This window comes from Giraffa tippelskirchi, chromosome 6, assembly GCF_054371585.1.
Source record: "Giraffa tippelskirchi isolate mGirTip1 chromosome 6, T2T-mGirTip1v1.2.pri, whole genome shotgun sequence".
Classification (NCBI taxonomy): Eukaryota; Metazoa; Chordata; class Mammalia; order Artiodactyla; family Giraffidae; genus Giraffa; species Giraffa tippelskirchi.
The window spans coordinates 89,631,447-89,654,640 of NC_137280.1; the positions used below are offsets into that span (position 1 = coordinate 89,631,447).

The 23,194-nt window shown below is 52.4% G+C and overlaps 1 protein-coding gene and 2 long non-coding RNA genes across 4 annotated transcripts; 1 reads left to right on the forward strand and 2 right to left on the reverse strand.

Annotated features, from left to right (window-relative positions):
- The first annotated feature begins 230 nt into the window (after window positions 1-230).
- On the forward strand, window positions 231-15,509 carry MAN2B1 (mannosidase alpha class 2B member 1). 2 transcript variants are annotated; one of them, XM_081504574.1, is made up of 24 exons: window positions 231-426; window positions 1,110-1,212; window positions 1,389-1,562; window positions 1,931-2,124; window positions 2,757-2,889; window positions 3,109-3,254; window positions 4,048-4,164; window positions 7,260-7,345; window positions 7,429-7,549; window positions 7,629-7,707; window positions 7,873-7,982; window positions 8,215-8,322; window positions 8,603-8,719; window positions 9,536-9,682; window positions 10,845-10,942; window positions 11,025-11,142; window positions 12,716-12,834; window positions 12,914-13,015; window positions 13,186-13,273; window positions 13,449-13,529; window positions 13,895-14,122; window positions 14,556-14,711; window positions 14,803-14,905; window positions 15,268-15,509. In XM_081504574.1, exons 1-24 carry the CDS (start codon window positions 265-267, stop codon window positions 15,375-15,377), a joined length of 3,000 nt encoding a protein of 999 aa, XP_081360700.1. In that variant the 5' UTR covers window positions 231-264; the 3' UTR covers window positions 15,378-15,509. The 2 variants fall into 2 exon arrangements, with proteins under 2 accessions (XP_081360700.1, XP_081360701.1); XM_081504575.1 differs by having other exon boundaries at window positions 7,266-7,345.
- Window positions 7,014-7,997, reverse strand: LOC145511400 (uncharacterized). Its single transcript, XR_014057832.1, has 2 exons — window positions 7,860-7,997; window positions 7,014-7,122 (listed from the first exon to the last, which is right to left on the reverse strand). It is a non-coding gene; the product is annotated as an uncharacterized LOC145511400 (long non-coding RNA).
- Window positions 12,484-14,371, reverse strand: LOC145511399 (uncharacterized). The gene is made up of 4 exons (XR_014057831.1): window positions 14,327-14,371; window positions 13,985-14,164; window positions 12,892-13,098; window positions 12,484-12,802 (listed from the first exon to the last, which is right to left on the reverse strand). It is a non-coding gene; the product is annotated as an uncharacterized LOC145511399 (long non-coding RNA).
- Window positions 15,510-23,194: the final 7,685 nt, after the last annotated feature.

Below are 23,194 nucleotides of genomic sequence, written 5' to 3' on the forward strand. Positions count from 1 at the left end.
AGAGGCCACAAGACGCTAAAGGCTCCACTGGCCAAAGCAGCACCGTGAGGGTGTGACGCGCCAGTGCCTTCTTTCGCTCCTAGCGCCCCCAGCGGTACCCAGAGCTACCGCATTGGTCTCGTGATGGACCTGGTCACGCCTCGGGCACGCCCCCTCCCGTGCCCGTTGGCCCAGTCGGGTTCTGGAGGCGGGGCATTTACCAGGCCTCAGCCTGGCCGGGGAACCCCGGTAGGCAGAGGCGGTGGCGGCGGCTGCTGCAGAGCCATGGTTGCTGACGCGCGGCCTTCGGGAGTTCGCGCTGGCGGCTGCCGGGGCGCGGTAGGATCCCGGACGAGCTCCCGCGCGCTGCGGCCACCCCTCCCGTCCTTCTCCTTCCTCTCTGTGTTGTTCCTAGCGGCGCCCTGCGTTTGGGCGGCGGGATACAAGGTGAGCGCGGCCCGCTAGCGGAAATGTGCAAGAACCATAGTGAAGCCTCCAGTAGAGTCTGGAGGTGTGGGTGGGTCTGTTTTGTGGGTGCCCAGTGAATGGTTGCTAATATGACAGTGTGATCTGGTTCATGCTTTGCGATACTGAGAAGACTGGCTGTGTTAGTCTGAGAATGGGGCTGTCAGTGTCTGTCTCTTGCTTCTGTGGGTTGGCTTACCTGGACTTTGCAAGCATTTACGTGAGCGGGCTGTAAGTGTGGTGGGGACTGGTTGAGAGTTGTGAGTCAGCTGCCTGAAGTTCTAACCTGTCTTCTCCACTTGCTGGCTATGTGACCTTGGCCAAGTCACTTCACCTCTCTGATCCTCTGTGTTCTCATCTGAAAACGAGATAATGTTGCCCTCAGGTCCCAGGGTGGCTGCTTGGTATTAGCAAGTGCTTAATAAACATTAGCTACTACTAGTATTTCTCCAGGGCATGAACGAGAAGTGCTCTGAGAAGTTCTGTCAATTGGGAAGTACATCTATGACAACTATGTGTGTCCTTCTTGGGGGAGCCCATCACCACCTAAGTCACTTGCTTCTAGATCAAGACTTACCTTGTATCCTCCCAACCCCCCACTGCAGCCTGCCTCTTAGCCTTAGGGTTACTGACAGAGTGAGTGTGTGTTTGGGGTCCCTGTGCAGACATGCCCGGAGGTAAAGCCAGACATGCTGAATGTACACCTGGTGCCTCACACACATGATGATGTAGGCTGGCTCAAGACGGTGGACCAGTACTTTTATGGCAGTGAGTAGAGGAGGGTGGGGAGTGACCCCTGGGACTCCCATGGTCCCTCAGAACCCCTCAAATACCTTTCAGGCCTGGACAATCAGGGTGGGGGCAACACCCAGCTTGGGCTCCTGTGTCTAAGAATGTTTCCCTTGGCTTGCTGGTCCCTGATTGCCTGACCTCTGTGCCCACAGTCTACAATAACATCCAGCAGGCGGGTGTACAGTACATCCTGGACTCTGTCATTTCTTCCTTGCTGGCGGATCCCACCCGCCGCTTCATCTATGTGGAAATCGCCTTCTTCTCGCGTTGGTGGCACCAGCAGACAAATGCAACACAGAAAATCGTGCGGGACCTGGTGCGCCAGGGTGAGCCTACCCTCAGGAAGTGAAAAGAGGAAGCCCAGCCCAGCTTCTATCTCTAGCACCCTGTCTTCTGAGATTTTATCATGCCATGTGCAGCCTCTATGTGGCTGCGCCTGCCCGCAATTTCCCTTTTTTGGAGAACTCCTAAACATCCTGTAAGGCCCCACCTCCAGTGAATCCTCTAGAAAGCCTGCTGTGAAAGGGGGCCTTCTGTTCCACAGCTCTCTTACACTGGCCTGAGAGTGACCCCTGACCCCTCTTCTCCTCTCAGGCCTGGTCGTGCAGGCAGGTCTTCTCGTCCCTGGCATCACCAACCCTGGCCCCACTCCTGGCTCTGACAACTGACTCAGACTTTGCCCCTCCCGGCACAGGACGCCTAGAGTTTGCCAACGGTGGCTGGGTGATGAACGATGAGGCGGCCACCCACTACGGAGCCATCATTGACCAGATGACACTCGGGCTGCGCTTCCTGGAGGAGACGTTCGGCAGCGACGGGCGCCCCCGTGTGGCCTGGCACATCGACCCATTCGGTCACTCTCGGGAGCAAGCCTCACTGTTCGCGCAGGTTTTCAGATTTCTTGGGCCCGCCCCTTTATTCCTTCTGACTCCTCTGTCATCCAAACCCCGCCCTTTTCTGCAAGTTCACCCGAAACAGGCCCTATCCCTGGCCCTCTCGCAGCTTAAGACCCTGCCTCTTGGGTGACCTGTGAATCCCATTCATTTTTCGCTCTGGCCTTGGCTTTGCTCTGTCCTAGCCTAGACTGACCCTCATCCTGTCGCTATACACCCCGGCCTCCCTTGTCCAGCTGATTTTCCCCTTCCCCTGATTCCACCCAGTTTGCTCTGATCCTGGCTCTTGGCCAAGCTGGGTGGCTGGGGCCTGCGGTTTTTCAGCCGGCTTCATTACCTGTGCCATGACCATGCCCCTTCCCTTGCTAGGCTGCAGAAGGGGGAAGGCCTCCTAGAGGTGGGGAAGGTGGAGGTGGGTTGTAGCGTTGGACTTGCTTCCTCCTGGCACTCCCACAGGGCTTCTGACCTTCCCTAACCTTTAAAATGAACTGGAGGGCCTCCCTGGTCTTTGACTTGGTTTTTCTCCCTGTGCTTGAGAGGTTGTCGGTTGGTGATAAGAGGACTGGATCCTTACTCATCCTGCCCTCTTGTTCTCCCATCCCGCTCGTCATCCCGCCCCATCTCCAGATGGGTTTTGACGGCTTCTTCTTTGGACGCCTGGATTATCAAGACAAGAGGGTGCGGGAAGAGGTGCTGCAGATGGAGCAGGTGTGGCGGGCCAGCACTAGCCTGAAGCCTCCCACCGCCGACCTCTTCACCAGTAAGGCAGTAGAGTGGAAAGAGGGCCGCCCCTGTGCTCAGAAGGGCCCTGGGCTTGTTTTATTGTCTGCTATCATTGTCTTGAAGTTCTTAGTAGTTTATGAACACAGGCCCACCATTTGTAGTTGGCACTGGGCATGCAAATTCTCAAGTCCATCCCCAGTGAGGCCTGGCAGGCCTAGGGGCCATGACCACCCCCTGAGCCTAATGTGGTCCGCAGGTGTGCTCCCCAATATGTACAGCCCGCCGGAAGGTCTGTGCTGGGACATGCTGTGTGCCGACAAGCCCTTTGTGGAGGACATGCGCAGCCCGGAGTACAACGCAGAGGAGCTGGTCCGTTACTTCCTGAAGTTGGCCACTGACCAGGTAACTGGGTGTCCAGAACCTATGCCTCTAGTGTACACGCACTGGGTCTTTCCATCGGCCCAGACAATCCCTAGCACTTCCTCACCTTCATTGGGGGAAGGTAAAACTCCATTCACCATCACCATACCCTGCACCTGGATTTGTGTGCATTTCTGATTAGAAAGGTGGACCCCTTTGCCAGAGCACATCCCCACCATGTTTACTAGATAGCATGGCACAGGACCTCAGTACCCACATCTGGGTGGTAGGCCCAAGAGAATTCCTTAACCGCTTGTGGCTCTTTTTCTGTGTGTCCCTCCGCTCCCATGTGACACACTTCCACCCCTACCCCCCATGCCTCTGTGCACTCACATTCTTTTTCTTTTTTAAAAAATAATTTTATTCATTTATTTTTGGCTGTACTGGGTCTTCATTGCTGTGCAGGCATTTTTCTAGTTTTGGCAAGTGGGGGCTACTCTCTAGTTGTGATACTTGGGCTTCTCATTACAGAGGCCTCTCTTGTTGTGGAGCACGGGCTCTAAGGCTCTTGGGCTTCAGTAGTTGAAGCTCCCGGGCTCTAGAGCACAGGCTCAATAGTTGTGGTGCAGGGCTTAGTTGCTCCTGGGCATGTGGGATCGTCCTAGATCAGGGATTGAACCTGTGTCTCCTGCACTGGCAGGCAGAGTCTTTACCACTGAGCCACCAGGGAAGCCCTGTGCACTCACATTCTTGACCACATACATACCAAGACACAGCTGTCCACAGGGGTGGCCGAGGACACCCTAGCCTGAGGATACCCCCATCTTGCCTGCAGGGTAAGCTCTACCGCACCAAACACACTGTGATGACCATGGGCTCAGACTTCCAGTATGAGAATGCCAACATGTGGTTCAAAAATCTTGACAAGCTCATCCAGTTGGTCAATGCCCAGGTGAGTGTGCCTGCCCCGTGGGCACTTGTATTTGTATTCCAAGGCCTTGGGTCACATACATTATCTATAGGTGCTATCTTAGTTTTCTATACTTTAACAAGCTACCACAAACTTAGTGGCTTAAAGCAACAGCAATCATATTACCTTACAATTCTGTAGGTCACAAGTCTGACATGGGTCTCACTGGGCTAAAATCAAGATGTCAGAAGGGCTGTGTTCTTCTGGAAGCTCTAGAGGAAAGTCTCCTTGCCTCATCCAGCTTCTAGAGGCCATCCACATTCCTTGGTTCATGGCATCCTCCTCCACTTCAAAGCCAGCAACATAGCACCTGTCTGATCCTGCCTCTGTTATCATATCTCTTTTTTTTTCTCACTCTCATTTCTTTATCCTCCCTCTTCCACTTTAAGATAACTTTGTGATTACACTGGGCCCACTAGATAGTCCAGGATAATGTTTTAAAGTCAGCTGATTAACAGCCTTAATTCTGCAGTTTTAATTCCCTTTTACCATGTAACCTAACAGTCACAGGTTCTGGGGAGAAGGACATGGGCATCTTTGGGTGGCCATTATTCTGCCTACCAAGGAGGTATTGTCGTGGCCCCTGTAAGTGACCTGTGGCGGTGTGGGCAGGCAGTCCCTCTCCCATTAGCACAGAACCTCATCTCCCCCTCCCGTGACTTATATCTCCAGAATTGTCTACTGGCACCATCTTTAATGTCCTCACCTTTCACCAACCCCTGCACTGCTATTTCACCAAAACAGCTCTCAGCTATGTCACCAAAGGCCTTCCAGACAACATTTCCCAGTCCTCCCCAAGCTCCTGGTCTCTGAGGAGCTTTCAACATCTTGACCACTTCCTCCTGCAAATACCTATGTTCCTGGGCTACCAGGAGTTCATACTGTCATACTTGGTTTTTCTCCTGCTTACTCGTTCACACACTCCATTTTACTGGAGATGAAGTTCCTTTGTTCAAAGCCTGGCTTTGCCACTTACTGACTATGTGACCTTGAGGAATGTTTTTCAGCACTCAGTGCCTCAATTTTCTTATCTAGGAAATGGGCACAGTGGTGGTTCCTACCTGATAGGGCTATTTTCTTTTTTAAATTTTTTTATTGGAGTAGAGCTGATTTACAATGTTGTGTTAATTTCAGGTGCACAGCAAAGTGAATCAGTTTTACATATACATATATCTACATTTAAAAATTTTTTTATTTTTGAGGCAAGGAATACAACTTTATTCAGAAAGCCGTCTGACTGAGAAGATGGCAGACTAATGTCTCAAAATAATCTTCTTGTGAGGTCTGGATGCCAGGTTCTTTTATAGAGTCAGAGAGAGAAGCAATAAGGAACTACAGTCAAAGGCAGAATAGAGAGGGAGTGGCAGTACATTCACTTTGTTTTAGATTCTTTTCCCATATAGGTCGTTACAGAGTATTGAGTAGAGTTCCCTGTGCTATACAGTAGGTCCTTATTAGTTATCTATTTTACATATAGTAGTTATGATAAGGCTATTGATGAAAGTTTAATGAGCTTGCATAGACCAGTAGAACAGTGCCAGGTAAATAATAAGTGTTAGGATTGTTTATTATTATTACTTGGGGCTGAAAAACTTCTGTTTCTTCTTTAAGACACCAGTTGCAATGTCTTTTTCTCCAGGAAGGCTTCACTAGGCCCTAGCTGGAGAGCTTGCTTTTTCCTCTGGGCTCACAGGAGTGCCCACAAATATCTGTGATGTTACCTCTAGACTGAATGTAGTCAACTGACCAATTTCTCTCCTCTGCACTTGGCTATGAATTCCATGAGGGCAGGGATGGCTGCTGGTTATAGATTGTGTCCACAATGTTGAGCATATTAAGGAATTGTTTGTTGAGTGAACATTGTCTGTAAATGTGTATATGAGTGTTTGTTCAGGGATGTATTAATAGATATGTGTTTGCACATAAAGTCATGAAGTCCTATGCATTTCCCTCATTCACGCAAATGTTTATTTTTTAAATTGAAGTATAGTTGATTTACAGGGCTTCCCAGGTGGTGGGCTAGTGGTAAAGAATCCACCTGCCAGTGCAGGAGACATAAGAGACACGAGTTCTATGCCTGGGTCGGAAAGATCCCTTGGAGGAGGGCATGGCAACCCACTCTAGTATTCTTGCTCGGAGAATCCCATGGACAGAGGAGCCTGGTGGGCTACAGTCCATAGGATCAGAAAGAGTTGGACATGACTGAAGTGACTTAGCAAGCACAAAGCTGATTTACAATATTAATATTGTGTTAGCTTCAAATGTACAGCAAAATGATTCAGTTCTATCTATATATTGTTTCAGATTATTTTCTATTATAAGTTATTATAAGACACTGAATACAATAAATCCTTGTTGCTTATCTATTGTATGTATAGTTTGTATCTGTTAATCCCATACTCCTAATTTATCCCTTCCCCCCTTCCTTTCCTGTTAGGTAAACATAAATTTGTTTTCTATACCTGTGAGGCTGTTTTCTATATAGATTCCCTTGTATTATTTTTTAGATTCCACATATAAGTGATATCATATGGTATCTGTTTTTCTCTGACTTACCTCACTAAGTATAATGTTCTCTAGGTCATTCAAGTGTTTACTGAGCACCTACTGGGTACAAGGCACTGGGGACACAACTTGAGCAGAACAAACATCCTTTAACTCATGGAGGTCACCTTGTTCCTCTACCTCCCTCAGTTGAAAGTGAGCCTTCATTCATTATAACAGTTGTGTCATTTGGCAATAACCTTACAGTGCTGAGAAATTATTATTCCTGCCCTAGAATGTCATATTTCATTTCTCCATGCAAGTTTTAAGTAATAAAATTGGAATTATTGAACGTTTAGTAAAATCTCATGTTTATTCTTGCATCCCTGAATTTCTTTCCAGGCCAGGCTGGTAATACATAGCTTCGGCCAACTTAGCCATTGGTTTGTACTCAAACTGTGTATTTAAAAAAAGAGAGAAACTTTGAACCAATGAGGTGCATGAATGTGTGCCTGTGTTTGTGTGCATATGCACACTTGTGGGCCCGCCCGGGAAGGGCTCCTGAGGGCTCACACAGGCACACCTCCCCTCAGCAACAGGCCAACGGGAGCCGCGTCAATGTTCTCTACTCCACTCCTGCCTGTTACCTCTGGGAGCTGAACAAGGCCAACCTCAGCTGGTATTTCAGGGGACTGGGGAGCCTCGGGGGGGTGGCATGCCTTGTGGGTCGTGGCCCTGCCCTCAATGTCTCTGCTGCTGCAGGTCAGTGAAAAACGATGACTTCTTCCCCTATGCTGATGGCCCCCACATGTTCTGGACCGGTTACTTTTCCAGCCGGCCTGCCCTCAAACGCTACGAGCGCCTCAGCTACAATTTCCTGCAGGTAGGTGGACGCCATGCTCCAGGGGCTGGCCTAGGGCTCCTGACAGGCCTGGTGCCCCAACATACCACCTGCTCCACAGGTGTGCAACCAGCTGGAGGCGCTGGCGGGTCCGGCAGCCAACGTGGGACCCTATGGCTCCGGGGACAGTGCACCCCTCAGTAGGTATCCAGCGGGCGAAGGGACAGCAGGGTGGGACTGAAGGTGGACTCCAGTCCATAAGCCTTTAAGAACCCAGCCTGCCCGCACAAGACTTTTCGCGTGTCCTTGGGGTCTGGGCCGAGAGTCCTGCGGAGACCTCACTCAGGCTCACCGTCTGCCTACAGATGAGGCGATGGCGGTGCTCCAGCACCACGATGCAGTCAGTGGTACCTCCCGGCAGCACGTGGCTAACGACTACGCCCGCCAGCTTGCAGAAGGCTGGAGGCCTTGCGAGGTGCGAGGGTGGAGCCTGGGGGAGGCAGAGACAGGAAGGGACTGGGCCTGGAAACGGGGGGGGCGGACCTAGGAAGGGGCGTGGTCGAAAAACTGTGGCCGCCAGAAGGGCTCGTGGGACGGGGCTTGTGGAAGGAGGGACAGAGAGAGGCAGGGGCGGGCCTGGGGGCGGGATCGCGAGGAGACCGGCAGGGGCGCCCAGAGTGGACCTTTTGCTTCACGCGCCTCCCCAGGTTCTCATGAGCAATGCGCTGGCGCATCTCAGCGGCTCCAAGGAGGACTTCACCTTTTGTCGCAAGCTCAACATCAGCATTTGTCTGCTCACCCAGACAGCAGAGAGAGTGAGCCGGCCTGGAGCGGGAGAGGCGGGGCCGGGGGCAGGTCCCGTGGGTGGTGGGTGGATCGAGAACCAGAGAAACCTCTGGGCCGGGTGAAAAAGGAGGCGGGGCTGATGGGCTCAGCAGGTTACTGGGCACTCTGGGGCAAGATACTTGAGGGCTCAGTGAAGCTGGGGCAGGACGGGGACCAGTGCTTGACTCACCCAGGGACCTTGCTGCACATGTGGGTGGGTTTGCAGAAGGCCTGTTGTGACCCGTGTCTGCTCTGACCGTCCCACCCCAGTTCCAGGTGATCGTTTATAACCCCCTGGGGCGGAAAGTGGACTGGATGGTGCGGCTGCCTGTGAGCAAACACGTTTACCTCGTGAGGGACCCCGGTGGCAAAACTGTGCCCAGCGATGTGAGCCCATTTCGACAAATATTCCTCCCTGTATAGCACACTTGATGAATACCTACCCCCTTGGAAACCTCCCGCCACGGGCATTTCTCCTTTACCCCCATGGACATTTCCCCTAAGATTATCTCCCTCCACGAATGTCTTCTCCCATGGACCCCTCCTTTTCTTGGCTATCTCCTTCTCCATGAATATCATCTGCCCATTTCTGTCTCTTCCTCTAAATACTTTTCCCCTCTGCCCCTTTAAATCATACCCCCTTGGGAACATTCCCGCCCCTGCCTATGAGTATCTCCCCCTTGTTAATATCTCCCTATGAAAAAATTTCCTGTTTATGAATATTCTCCTCATCCTGAAGACCTCTCCCTCCTAACCACTTCCTCCCCCCAGAATCTGTTTTTCCCTCCCTCCCCCTGTCTCAAGAGTCTCTTCCCACACTTACTCCCTCACTTCTCCCATCTCCTACAGTAGGTCCACCCTCCTAGTAGATTTCCCACCTTCTGAATCTTGGAGTCTTTTTCTCTTTTTTTGCCCATGCAGCTGGCAAAATCTTAGTTCCCCCACCAGGGATCAAACTCGTGTCCCCTGCAGTGGATGTGGAGTCTAACCACTGGACTGCCAGGGAATTCCCTCTTTGCAGTCTTTAACTCAGCATTTCTGACACTGCCACTCCCCCCTGCCCAACACCTAAATTTCTTTTCCCCATCTGGCGGGTGGCGCCTCCTTGCCCTCCTCAAGTGTGACCCTTTTCTGTTTGTGTGGTGTGGCTTCACGTGTGTCCTCCCAGCTTCTTGACTTGGTTTCCTTCCTCCCTTACCTGAGGTGGTGACGATTCCCAACTCAGACAGTCAGGAGCTGCTTTTCTCAGCCTTAGTGCCTGCCCTGGGCTTCAGCATCTACTCAGTATCCCAGATGCCTGGTCAAAGCCCCCAGAATTCCTGGTCCCGTGTCTTGGTCATCCAGAATGAGGTGAGACCCTATTCAGACCCCCTTCCATTTCTAGGTAACAGTTTTGAGATGTGGCAGTAAGCCACATGGACTGTGGGTCAGTGGGTCTTAAGTTTATGGTCTAGTGTCATCAGTCCTCCATTGTTATGTTCTCAGTGTCCTCTCTTTGGGCTGTTATGAGGACCCTTGGGTGACACTTGATAGAAATGTCAGAGCTGATGGAGGTAGGGGTTTGCAAATTCAGTGAGGCATGTCAGAGACATGGAGGAGGTAGCTGTGTGGCCATTTGAGGTAAGAGAGATCCAGGCAGGCAGGGAGCACCCTCAAGTGGAAGGGTGTTAGGTGTTCAAAGAACACTCATTGTGACTGAAGCCGGGTGTTGGGGGTGGGGGGAGGTGACAAGTCAGATTGTGTGGGCCTTTAGGGCCAGCAGAGAGGAGGACTCTTTTACTGTGAAGGAATCACAGGAGAAACGGTTGCATTAAGGCTGTTGTGGGTCTTAGCATTAGCCTGTGTGGGTCCGTCCTTCCATAGAAAAATGCTAAAAATTATATTTCATGATAGTATGGATATTAATATGAATAGTAACCATGCAGACTTTGACCTAATGTATTCATTATTACTTCATTCAAGTTTTCTTCTGATCCTAAAAGAAACTGAGATTTATACATTTCCATGGGCCCTAAAAATCTTGGGTCCTGGCCTTGTGGTTCCTCTTTCAGTTGCCCAAGCAGCCTGGGTCCCAAGCAGATGGGCTATGATCTCACTTCTGCTGTTATAGGTGCCTTTTGGCAGCTGTGGGGGAAAATGACTGGGGAACGAGCATGGAAGGCAGGAGATGGGGAAGGAAAGGCCATGGAGGTGGGGAGAAGTGGTCAGATTGAGGATAAGGTAGAAAATGGAGCTGTTAGAATTTGTTAACAGTGATGCAGAATAAGAGAGAGAGGAGGGAAAGGTGGGTAGATCTTATTTTCCTCACCAGGGATTGAACACTCTCCCTCTACCGTGCAAGCTGGGAGTCTAAATCACCCATCTGCCAGGGAATTCCCACTTTGCAGTCTTTAATTCAGCATTTCAGATACTCTATCCTTCCTGCCCAACACCAATGTTTGCTCCTGAGCCCTGGGAAGAGCCATTGGCTGAAGTGATGGTCATTAATGTCTGTCCACCCTTTTCTGCCCAGTACCTCCGGGCTAGGTTTGACCCTGACACAGGGCTCTTGATGGAGTTGGAGAACCTGGAGCAGAATCTCTTGCTGCCTGTTCGCCAAGCCTTCTACTGGTGAGGGAGGACCACCACGTCAGGCAGGGGGTGTGAGCAGAGCTGAGGTCCCTTGTCTGACTCTCACCTGCCCTGGCCCCAGGTACAACGCCAGTACAGGTGACAACCTAACCTCCCAGGCCTCCGGTGCCTACATCTTCAGACCCAACCAGAATAAACCACTGCTCGTGAGCCACTGGGCTCAGACCCACCTTGTAAAGGTCAGGGGGCCAAGACAAATGAGTGGGCACTTGGGGACAGGGTGTGTGGGGTGGAGTGCATGTGGAGGGTGATGTGCCTTGTGAGGGGTGGTGGGGAGGATTTACATCTCCAATAGATAAGAAGGCTAAGACCAGAGGGGAATGCTTGAGGGTTTTCACACAGGGTTGATAGTCATGGCTGGTTGTATGACAGTTATGCCATGGAGGCCCATAGAAAGGCATTTCATATTTGTTGTGGGGATCAAGATTGTATTTAGCTTTTGAAATTGGTGGGAGGCTGTTCCCATTTGGCCCATGAATGTGGAGAGTCAGGTAACTGCCTGAAAATTTCATCAGGGATCTGTGATAGGAAGGGATTTTATCTAGGGTGATTTGAGGGTTCACACTTGGATAGGGTTTGGGTGATTCTCACTTAGAATGGATATCTGAGGGTGCATCTAGTTGGAATCAGGGGCTCATGCTTGCAGGTTTCCTGGGGCCTCTCACTGATGTTTCCTCTTAGGGAGGGAGTGGGGCAGGTAATGGCAAGTCTCACATGAGTGAATACCTGCATACCTGGGTCACTGTGTTAGGATACACTTTTGCCTGTTGTAACAGAGTTACTCAAATAACCATGCCTAAAACAAGATGGAAGTTTCTTTTCATCTAATAGAAAGTCTAGGCAGGTGAGGTGATCCAACAGTCATCTAGGTCCCTTCTATCTTATTTTTTATTATTTTGGCTGAGCTGCACATGGCATGTGGGATATTAGTGGGATATTAGTTCCCCAACCAGAGATTGAACCTGTGCCCCCTGCAGTGGGAGTGCAGAGTCTTAACCTCTGAACTGCCAGCAGAGTCCTCCTTTCTAACTTATTGCTCTGCCTTCTGTACATTCACCTTCTACTTCATGGCCCAAGATGGCTGCTCAAGCTCCAGCCATCATATTTACATTTGAGCCAGTGGAAGAGAGGAAGGGGCAAGGAACTTTGTTCATAACACTTTGATCACTTTCCAGTAGGCAAACATGGTCACACAGCTACTGCAAGCCTCAGGGAAGACTGAAAAATACAGTCTATTCCAAGAAGCCATGTGCAAAGCTAGAATCCTATTCTAAGGAGGGGAGATAGGGTAATAGTGGGGCTTCCCAGGTGGCACTAGTGGTAAAGAACCCACCTGCCAATGCAGGAAACAAGAGGTGTGGGTTTGATCCCTGGGTTGGGAAGATCCCCTGGAGGAGGGCATGGCTACCCACTCCAGTATTCTTGCCTAGAGAATCCCGTGGACAGAAGAGCCTAGTGGGCTCTAGTCCATAAGTTGCAAAGAGTTTATACACAACTGAAACAACTTAGCACACATGCATGGGCAGCAAGAATGTATGCCAAACTCAAAAGAACTTACATGGCAATGACTGAGGTGTAAAGTGTGGGCATCATACCTAGGCAGGTAGGGAAGGTGGGTCGAGCTCCGAAGCTGTTAGTGGGGTTGGCCCTGATGTAGGCCTTTGTGATCTTCACAGCTAGGGTGGACATTTGCAGGGCTCACCTCTACTCAGGTACACGCTTATACCTGCCCCCACTCCCATGTGCCCACAGGCATCCTTGGTGCAGGAAGTACACCAGAACTTCTCAGCCTGGTGTTCCCAGGTGGTTCGCCTGTATCCCAGACAGCGGCACCTGGAGCTGGAGTGGACAGTGGGGCCAATACCTGTGGGGTGAGCGGGGCTAGGGGCTGGGGGAAGGGCAAAAGAGGTTAAAGTGAAGCTCACCACCTTGCCATCCCATTGGGTATAGAGACGGCTGGGGGAAGGAGGTCATCAGTCGCTTTGACACTGCATTGGCGACAGGCGGACTCTTCTACACCGACAGCAATGGCCGGGAGATCCTGGAGAGGAGGTGGAGAGACTGGGGGCACCGAGGGGTGGTCTGTGGTGTGCTGGGGCCCAGGGTGGTGAGGGGGCATCTGCTGATCCTAATGACTGTGGGAGGGAGAGGATGAAGGAGGAGTGGGTGAGTGGGGGGAGGGGAGCCAGACTCCAGGCCTGATCAATCCCACCCCACCCCAGGCGGGATTATAGACCTACCTGGAAGCTGAACCAGACTGAACCCGTGGCTGGAAATTACTATCCAGTCAACAGCCGCATTTACATCACGGTACCCATCCCCCATCCTGCTCCCCACCTCTTCCTGACACCCCTTTACAGAGTGGAGTTCACCTGTTCTTGACATCTCCCAACTGTCCTCAGCAGTCTCCACCGTCCCTGTGGGGCCTTCCTGGGAGCCGGGGCTGGCCAGTAGTGCAGCCCCTCACTCACCCTTTACCCCCCAGGATGGGAACATGCAGCTGACTGTGCTGACTGACCGGTCCCAGGGGGGCAGTAGCCTGAGAGATGGCTCCTTGGAACTCATGGTTAGTGGCCTGAGCCCCCATCTAAGTCAAGGTCCTTCTACCAGTTCTCTTCCTGCCCTCTACAGGACCTTGAAGCCAGTTTCTTTTGCTAGGTGCACCCCTCTGTTTGTGGTCCCTGCTAAGCTGAGCCCTCCATTCCTCTGTGAGACATTACACTCCGTGCTTTTATCCAATCCCTACCCAAGCCTCCCCTCCAGGCCTTGATCCCCACGTTTACTGGGGATCCCCTACGTCCCCTTCGTCCTCATCCGTTCCCTCCAATATTCTTTTTTTGCCCCTTGAAATCCCCACATACTTTCACCCAACTTCCAGCCCAGAAATTGGCTACAGGAACCCTCACTCTCTCCTGGCCACTCTCCCTGCAGGTGCACCGAAGGCTGCTGAAGGACGATGCACGCGGAGTTGGGGAGCCGCTGAACGAGGAGGGGTCAGGGCTTTGGGTGCGAGGACGTCACCTCGTGCTGTTGGACAAGACGCGGACTGCGGCCGCCAGGCACCGGTTACAGGCGGAGATGGAGGTCCTGGCCCCGCAGGTGGTGCTGGCTCGAGGTGGCGGCGCGCGGTATCGCCTCGAGGTAGCCCCACGCTTGCAGGTGAGGAGCCGCGGGGCCGGCAGAAAGAGGACCCTAAGGAAGCTTGCGGAGGGAGGGGCGGAGTTGAGGGCGGGTTTTCCTAGGTTTAACTGAGACCCACCTTGCCTGTTCCTACTCGTCCTGGGGAGGACGTAAACGAATCCCTTTCGCTTAGCTCAGTGCGGTCACCCCAGCAGTCTCGGCCCAACCCTCTCGCCCACTCACCTTCTCCAACAACGTCTCTCTCCCGGCTTCATCCCTGTCCTAACTGTCCATCTGAGAAGAGAACCGTTCTGCCCCGAACCTGGCACCTCATTGGCTCAGTCTTCCAGTCCTGGCTGAGCCCCGCCTCCTGAGCGCGGCCAAGGCCCGCCCCTCCGCCCTGAATCTCCGCCTCCTGAAGCCTCTCAGCCTCGCCCCTCCCGGCTCAGCCCCGCCCCGCGCTTTCCCTCAGTTCTCAGGGCTCCGCCGTGAGCTGCCACCCTCGATACATCTGCTCACATTGGCCCGCTGGGGCCCGGAGACGCTGCTGCTGCGCTTAGAGCACCAGTTCGCCGTAGGGGAGGACTCGGGCCGCAACATGAGCTCCCCAGTGACCCTGGACTTGACGGTGAGGACAGAGGTGGGAAGGAGACTGGAGAGAGGAGGGAGGGGAAACCCCGCTTTGTCCCAACTCATCCCGGCCCCTTCATTGCCCGCAGGACTTGTTCTCCGCCTTCACCATCACCCACCTGCGGGAGACCACGCTGGCGGCCAACCAGCTCCTGGCCTACGCCTCCAGGCTCCAGTGGACAACGGACACAGGTAGGAGCCTGCCTGGAGAGGGGGGCAGTGTGGGAGGTGCGGGAATGTTGACCAGGTCCAGGTAGAGAGCTTGGAGGGTGTGAGTCAGTCGGTGTTCACATTTAGGTTAGGGGTTTAAGGGAGTGATGTGGCTTGACGGTCCTTGGGGCTGAGACTTTGAGTGTGAGGACAGTGCCCAGACACTGGGGAGAGATTTGAGCATCTGGGGGTGGTATCTAGGCTCTGGGAAACAGTTGAAGGGTCTGGGAGTGAGGGCCTGGGGAAAGATTTAGGGCGGTATGTCTGTGTTCAGGGGAGGGCGCACAGAGGATGTTAAGGTGGAGGAAGTCTGCATCCCTCACTTCTCTCCTCCACCTCCCCAGGCCCCACACCCCATCCTTCTCCTTCCCGTCTGGTCTCCTCCACCATCACTCTGCATCCTATGGAAATCCGTACCTTCTTGGCTTCTGTCCAATGGGAAGAGGACGGCTAGACCCACTGGATACAAGATTCCCTGCGGAGCCTGAGTTCTCTCTCCTCTGGGGGCAGGGCCAACTCTCCCCCTTCTCTTGTTGCTGTTGCTACCACCAATGAAAACCATTAAAATGTCACTACCAAGACTCAAGTCAAGGTGTGACTAAGTGTGGGTTTTCTTTTTTTTTTTTTGAGGGAAATGGAATTTATGACCCAGAAAGTCAGCAAGGGCTTCCCAGGTGGCACAGTGGTAAGAATCTGTCTGCCAGTGCTGGAGACATGGGTTGGATCCTGGGTTGGGAAGATCCCTGGAGTAGGAAATGGCAACCTGCTCTAGTAGTCTTATCTGGAAAATTCCATGGACAGAGGATCCCGGCTGGGTACAGTCCATGGGGTCACAAAACGTTGGACGTGACTGAGTGACTGAACACAAAAGCACAAGGTCAGCAAATCCTAGCTGACCCAAGTCCTTTCAGGAAGGCCACTTGCTGGCCCACATCCTCAGACCATAGTCTACACAGTTCACATCCCACCCCACCCACGACTCCATCCTCCACTCCTTCTTCACTCCTCCTTCCCCTAGGGCTGTGACACAGCTGTGTTTTTGTTTATTTTTTATTTTTGCCGCCCCTTGTGCCTTGTGAGATCTTAGTTCCCAGATCAGAGATTGAACCCCAGGGCCATGGCAGTGAAAGCACCGAATCCTAACCACTGGGCTGCCAAGGAAATCCAAGGAAATCCCTGGCACAGCTGTTTTGAGAAGCCACTGAGGACAAGCTTGTATTGGCTTGTCCTGGGCCCAGAAAGCCAGACATACCCTGCAGGCCTCCCAAACTCTACCTTGGGGCCCTGAAGGTGGGGAATCTCAGAAGTCCTGGGGGGGGGGGTGTGAAGGAAGAATCAGAGGCAGGTTCCAAAGCTAGGCCTTGGACAGGTGGGCTGGAGATGTGGGCCTCCCAGGAGACAGGCAGAGAGCCTGGCATGCCCTGGTTCTGGTGTTCTGGAATATTCTGGAGTCTGTTTCAGAGGAAGGAGACCTGAGGCTTAGAATTGAAAGGGAGTCAGTACAGTTTTGTGTGGGTCTCTTGAAGGCGTCTGGAGGCTGGGAGGGCATTGCCACGCCCACCTGCAGCCCACGGTAGAGACCAGTGTTTGGATGCTTAGGCCCCTGATTGTCATATGTGCCTCCAGAAGGTATGTCTACAGCTTCCTTGGGCAGGTAACAGGCATGAATCTGGGCCAGCTTGGAGCCCCTGGGCAGATCACAGATGGGATCTGGGTGCCAGATGCACCTCTTGAAAAGTTTTTTAAGTCTCTCTGTAGAGAGACAAACCAGAGAGGCCCCAGGAGGGCATCCAAGTCTAATTGCCATCCTGCATGCGGTCCAATCAAAGGATGTACCTTCTCCAGACTTTTTTTTTTTTAATGTGTCTATGCCAGGTCTTAGTTGCAACTTGCAGGATCTTTATTATTATTATTAAGTATTGTAAAAATTATTTATTTTTGGCTCTGCTGGGTCTTCATTGCTTTGTGCGGGCTTTCTCTAGTTGAGGCAAGTGAGGACTACTCTTCATTTCAGTGCAGCAGCTTCTTTCTCTGGTGGCTTCTCATGTTGTGGAGCATGGGCTCTAGGATGCATGAGCTTCAGTAGTTGCAGCATGCGAGCTCAGTAGTTGTGGCACATGTGTTTAGTTGCCCCGTGGCATGTGATACCTGCGTGAACTAGGGATCAAACTCGTGTTCTCTGTACTGGCAGGTGGATTCTTATCCACTGTGCCACCACGGAAGTCCTTGTAGGATCTTTATTTGTGACATGTGAACTCCCAGTTGAGGTATGTGGGATCCAGTTCCCTGACCAAGGATCAAAACTGGGCCCCCTGTTTTGGGAGCACAGAGTCCTAGCCATTGGATCACCAGGGAAGTTCACGTTTCCCAGACTTTTGAATTCCTCTGGATTGAATCCAGGGCCATGGCAGTGAAAGCTCCAAGTCCTAATCACTGGACCACCATGGAATAGCCATCCCCAGAATTTTTAAAGTTTCCTTCCAGGAGGGGAAGAGCTGGCCAGCATAGTCTGGGGCATGTGCTCCAGGGCTGTCTGCTGTCCTGCATCAGGCCCTATCATAAGAAGCACCCACCAAAACTGCTTGTAAGTATTCCTCTGGAGAGAGGGATCCACCTGGGCCAGGCTGTTTGCCCCAGGGATAGAATTTCGTGTCTGGGTTATCCATATGTCTTCTAAAAATGTATCCAAATCCAGGGCGACCTGGATCCAGGAAGACCCATAGAGGTCACCCTGGGTCCTTCCTCAGTCCTGCCTGGAGCCCAATCACTAATGCATTCCTGTAAACCTCTCCAAGGTGTCTTTGGTGGTGGGGACAGGCACAAGCTAGCCAGAGAGGCTCAGGATGGGCATCTGGGCCAGGATGTGGTTCTGCACGGGTCCTGGTATTGGACCCATGGCACCTGGTGGTGCCTCCTGAAAACATATCCATGTCCCCATTCAAAGAGGCAACAACCTGATAAAGAATCTGCCTGCCAATGCAGGGGACATGGGTTTGATCCCTGGTTTAGGAAGATCCCACATGCCGAGGGGCAGCCACAACTGAGCTCGCATGCTGCAACTACTGAAGCCCGCGTGCCTGTCCTCCACAGCAAGGGAAGCCACTGCAGTGAGAAGCCGGAGCACTGCAACTAGAGAGTAGCCCCTCTTGCCACAACAAGAGAAAAGCCTGCAAGGTAATGAAGACCCAGCATAGCCAAAGAAATGAACAAAAATTAAAAAAAAAAAAAGGAGAGGCAATGGGCAGGGCTGAACATTCTAGCCCATAGTCATGCGCTCAGGTGCTGTCACTCTTTGGTCTTGGTCACTGAGACCACTTCCTGAAAAGTTTATGTGACCTTTCGTGGAGGCGAGGTCTGGCCTGGGCCAGACAGGGAGGCCCAAGGGCACAGCAACTCAGTTGCTGTCCATTATACCGCTGCAAATTTCTAAGTCCTGACCTACTGTGAACAGGCTCCAGGCTAGTCAGGGAGTTCTGGGTGGGGGCCTTGGCATGCCAGTGGTTGTGTGTGGGACCCGATCTTAAGAGGTGCCCAGCCAAAATGTTTCTAGTCCTCTCTGGTGGTGTAGACTAGACTGGATGACCAGTGTGTTCTATAGAGTGGGACCATTGTGCCCTGGTCATTTCACCCTTCCATCCTGAGCAAGGGCACAGACCCAGAGAGGCTGGGTGAGGGCACACCAGCCCGTGGCGGTTCTGTGTGGGTGCCAACTTTCAAGATTGCCTTTTGAAAAGATCTCTAAGTCTTCCTCACTAGACTGGGGCCAACCCAGGCTGTATAGGAGTGCCCATGGCCTGTCTGGGGCCTGGACCAACCAGGGAGGGTGCCCCAGGTCCACTTAAGGACCCACTTAAGGCCTGGTTACTGGAGTGTGTGCACGCTCAGTCATGTCTGACTCTTTTGTGACCTAAGGACTGTAGCCCACCAGCCTCCTTTGTCCATGGGACTTCCCAGGCAAGAATACTGGAGTGGATTGCCATTTCCTTCTCCAGGGGATATTCCTGACCCAGGGATCAAACCCACATCTCCTGCATTGGCAGGACGACTCTTTACCAGCTAGTCACTTGGTCACTGGAGGCACTTCCCCAAAAACATTTCTAAGTCCTTTTGAGAAGGCTGGACCAGCTTGGCCAGCTGTGGAGGCCGAAGTGGGTGGTCAGAGGCCTTCTATGGTCCTGCATGCATGTGCTTGCTAAGTCAGTTCAGTCATGTCCAACTGTTTGCAACCTTATGGACTGTAGCCCATCAGGCTTCTCTGGCCATGGGATTCTCCAGGCAGGAATACCGGAGCAGGTAACCATACCCTCCTGCAGGGGATCTTCCTGACCCAGGGGTTGAACCTTCGTCTCTTACATCTTCTGCATTGGCAGGTGTGTTCTTTACCACTTGCGCCATCTTGGAAGACCATGGCGCTGCTTAAGGGTCCCATTTTCAGAGGTTCCCCCTTGTTGGTGGGAACTAGTTGGAGCCAGGAAGTCAGCCAAGGGTAGGCACCCAGACATGACCGTGGTCCTGTGTTGGTACTGTGTCTCTCAAACGAGTTTCTATGTCCCCCTCTGAATGAGGAAAGAAAGAAAGTGAAGTCGCTCAGTAGTGTCCGACTCTTTGTGATCCCATGGACTGCAGCCTACCAGGTTCCTCTGTCAATGAGATTTTCCAAGCAAGAATACTGGAGTGGGTTGCCATTTCCTTCTCCAGGAGATCTTCCCGACCCAGGGATTGAACCCAGATCTCCCGCATTGTAGGCAGATGCTTTATTGTCTGAGCCACCAGGGAAGTCCTGAATGAGGGCCATTGGCTTCGGCTTTGAGGGCTCCCACTTTACTTGCAGATACCTGTGTGGCCCAGTTGCTGGAGGCACTCTGCACAGCCCCTCTCCATTTTTCTAAATCTCCCTCTGGAGGAGACAGCTGATCCTAGCCATCCAGGGAAGCCCCAGGAGACATTCTGGGCTTAGCCAAGGTCACTGATGGGCCATGTTCATCACATGTGTTTCCAGAAAGTGTTTCCAACTCCTCCTCTGGAGAGAGGCAGAGACCAGGAGGGCTAGGGACCACCTTGGTGGGTGTCCAGGCTTTGGGGGAAGTCCTGTGTGGGGTTGGGTCACTAGAGGTGCCCCCCTAAATATTTTTAAGCCCTCTTGAGAGGGGGAGACAGAACTGAGGTGGTCTGGGAGGCCCTGGAAAAAGCTGAGACACAGCCCTATGTGGGCCCGGGTCATGGGTTGTTATTTAGTTGCTAAGTCATGTCCGACTCTTTGTGATCCCATGGACTGCAGCACGCCAGGCTCCCCTGTCCTTCACTATCTCCCCAATAGTTTGCTCAGATTCATGTCCATTGAGTCAGTGATGCTATCTATCATTTCATCCTCTGCCGCCTCCTTATCCGTTTGCCTTCCGTCTTTCCCAGCATCAGGGTCTTTTCCAGTGAATTGGTTCTTTGCATCAGGTGGCCAAAGTACTGGAACTTCAGCGTTCAGATTTTTCACATCCGTATATGATTACTGGAAACACCATAGCTTTGGCAATATGGACCTTGTTGGCAAAGTGATGTCTCTGCTTTCTAATACGCTGTCTAGGTTTGTCCTAGCTTTCCTTCCGAGGGGCAAGCGTCTTTGAATTTCATGGCTGCAGTCACCGTCCACAGTGATTTTGGAGCCCAGGAAAATAAAATCGGTCACTGCTTTCACTTTTTTCCTTTCTATTTGCCTGTGAAGCGAGAGACAACATGCCGTGATCTTAGTTTTTTTAATATAGGGATGCCTCCTCAAAAATGACTAAATTCTTTGGTGGTGATCAGTCTCGGCCGTCCAGGGAGTTCCATAGATGGTGTCCCAGTCCCACCAGGTCACCCTCGGGCTGCTGAGCTGAGGTCACTGTCCCAGTGAGACCCAGGAGAGGTGGTATCTGGGAGTGCAGGTCCGTCCAGGTTGCGCTGGTTGTCGGGCGCCACCTGGTGTCCACTTTTATATCGTCCCGGGAGCTTGACTGAAGCGGGATGACTGCCTAGCCCAAGGGCAAGTTCCATGAGGCCGCCCGGCAGTTGTACGAACCCTCTCTGCCTCCCAACAAGGGCTTCTCTGAGTCTGTCACTGCAGCATAAAGGAGAGGGGCACTTGGGAACTGCATGGGCAGGGTGACTGGCGCACGATTGTCCCCATCACCAGCGAGGACCGACTTGAGGTGTTTCAGGTGACCAGGATTTGGGCACCCTGGGCTTGGCCGCATTCCCACCTGGTGCTGGATTGTTGGGAGCGCCTGCTGAGAATTTTCTAGGTCCTCCTCTTGGCGCCAGGATCTCGCAGGGCACTGTTGCTGGATGTGCGTCCAGAAAATTTTCCCTCTTGAAAAGGGAACTGGGAGGCGGAGATAGGGCACCCAGTGTCCAACTGGAGTCGACCTCATGGACTGCAGCCGGCCAGGGTCCTCTGTCCATGGGATTTTCCAGGCAAGAATACTGGAGTGGGTTGCCTGTTCTTGGACACTCCCCGCAAACCCTTCCAAGCCTCCTTCCAGTGGCAGAGACCATTCCAGGTCAACCAGTAAGATGCAGGGATGGATATCATGGACAGGGTCCCCAGGAGATGCTTGATCATCTGAAGTAGCAGTTGAAATCATTTCCAATTCGGCCTGGGGTGAGGGTGTAACCCTGGCCCCCAGCAGGTCAAGGAGGTTCCAATAAGATGCCCTGGGGACTTCACTTCCATGTAGGCTTTCCAAAAACTTTCTTTTTAAAATAATTAATTTATTTGGCTACACCAGGGTCTTAGTTGTGAGAGGCAGATCTTTTTTAGTTGTGGCATGCAAAATGTTGTTTTTAAAATTAATTTTTATTGCAGTAGCATGTGGAATGTTTCCTTAAGCCATGCAAACCGTTAGTTGTGGTATATGGGGTCTAGTTCCCTGACCAGGGATTGAACCCAGCCTCTAACATTGGGAGTGTGGAGTCTTAGCCACTGAACCACCAGGGAAGTGACAGCGTATGGTGAACAATGTCAGATTCGTGATCTCCAAAGAAGAAGATTTAGCTTTGGGACCAGGGACCAGGCTTGATCAGTCAAGAGCTTTTGTGTAGCAGAGTTTTGTTAAAGTATAAAAAGGGGCAGAGAAAGCTTCTGACACAGACATCAGAAGGGCGATGGAGAGTACCCCCACTAGCTGCTGCTGCTAAGTCGCTTCAGTCGTGTCTGACTCTGTGCGACCCCATAGACGGCAGCCCACCAGGCTCCTCTGTCCCTGGGATTCTCCAGGCAAGAACACTGGAGTGGGTTGCCATTTCCTTCTCCAATGCGTGAAAGTGAAAAGTGAAAGTTGAGTTGCTCAGTCGTGTCTGACTCTTCACGACTCCATGGACTGCAGCCTACCAGGCTCCTCCATCCATGGAATTTTTCCAGGCAAGAGTACAGGAGTGGGCTGCCATTGCCTTCTCTACCCTACTAGCTAGCTACTCTTATATACTTTTACCAGACCCAGTCCCACAAAAAACATATTAAATTAACAAGATTAGAGCTAACAATAGAAAGGTCTTACCAGACCAACTCCCACACCAAGATAATCCTATTATCTTAAGATAACAAGATTAGTCCAGAAGGTCTTGTTAAGGATAAATATGTCCTCAACAAGATACATTGTTATATTGACTAAGACAAAACAGTGTGGAAAAAAAGTTTGTCGTTTTCTCCTCCTTGAGAGCCCTGGACCCCTTTCTCCTCCTCCTCCTCCTCCCCCCTCCCCCTCTCCCCTCCCCTCCCCCTCCCCCCTCCCCCTCCTCCCTCTCCCCCTCCTCCCCCTCCTCCCCCTCCTCCTCCTCACCCTCCTCCCCCTCCCCTCCTCCTCCCCCTCCCCTCCTCCTCCCCCTCCCCTCCTCCTCCCCCTCCCCTCCTCCTCCCCCTCCCCTCCTCCTCCCCCTCCCCTCCTCCTCCCCCTCCCCCTCCCCTCCTCCTCCCCCTCCTCCTCCCCCTCCTCCTCCTCCCCCTCCTCCTCCTCCTCCTCCTCCTCCTCCTCCTCCTCCTCCTCCTCCTCCTCCTCCTCCTCCTCCTCCTCCTCCTCCTCCTCCTCCTCCTCCTCCTCCTCCTCCTCCTCCTCCTCGAGGACCCCAGACTTCTTATCAACCTACCTAAGAATTGACTCTTTCAGAAGTTCCACCAAAGTTTCTAAGTCTCCCTCAGAAGGCTGAATCTTTAGGGGGCTGCAACAGAGGAATGGGGCAGGGTGGGGGGTGGGGTGTTCCTAGCAGGCAACTGTTCTCAGTGAGACCCAAACATCTTGAAAA

What these genes read in the sequence shown, in the direction of transcription:
- MAN2B1 (XM_081504574.1), top strand. Translation starts at nt 265, where the DNA reads ATGGTTGCTGACGCGCGGCCTTCGGGAGTTCGCGCTGGCGGCTGCCGG. An exon ending in TCCAGTTGGTCAATGCCCAG is followed by an intron (nt 4,165 to 7,259) that starts GTGAGTGTGCCT and finishes ACCTCCCCTCAG; the next exon opens with CAACAGGCCAACGGGAGCCG. An exon ending in AGGTAGCCCCACGCTTGCAG is followed by an intron (nt 14,123 to 14,555) that starts GTGAGGAGCCGC and finishes GCTTTCCCTCAG; the next exon opens with TTCTCAGGGCTCCGCCGTGA.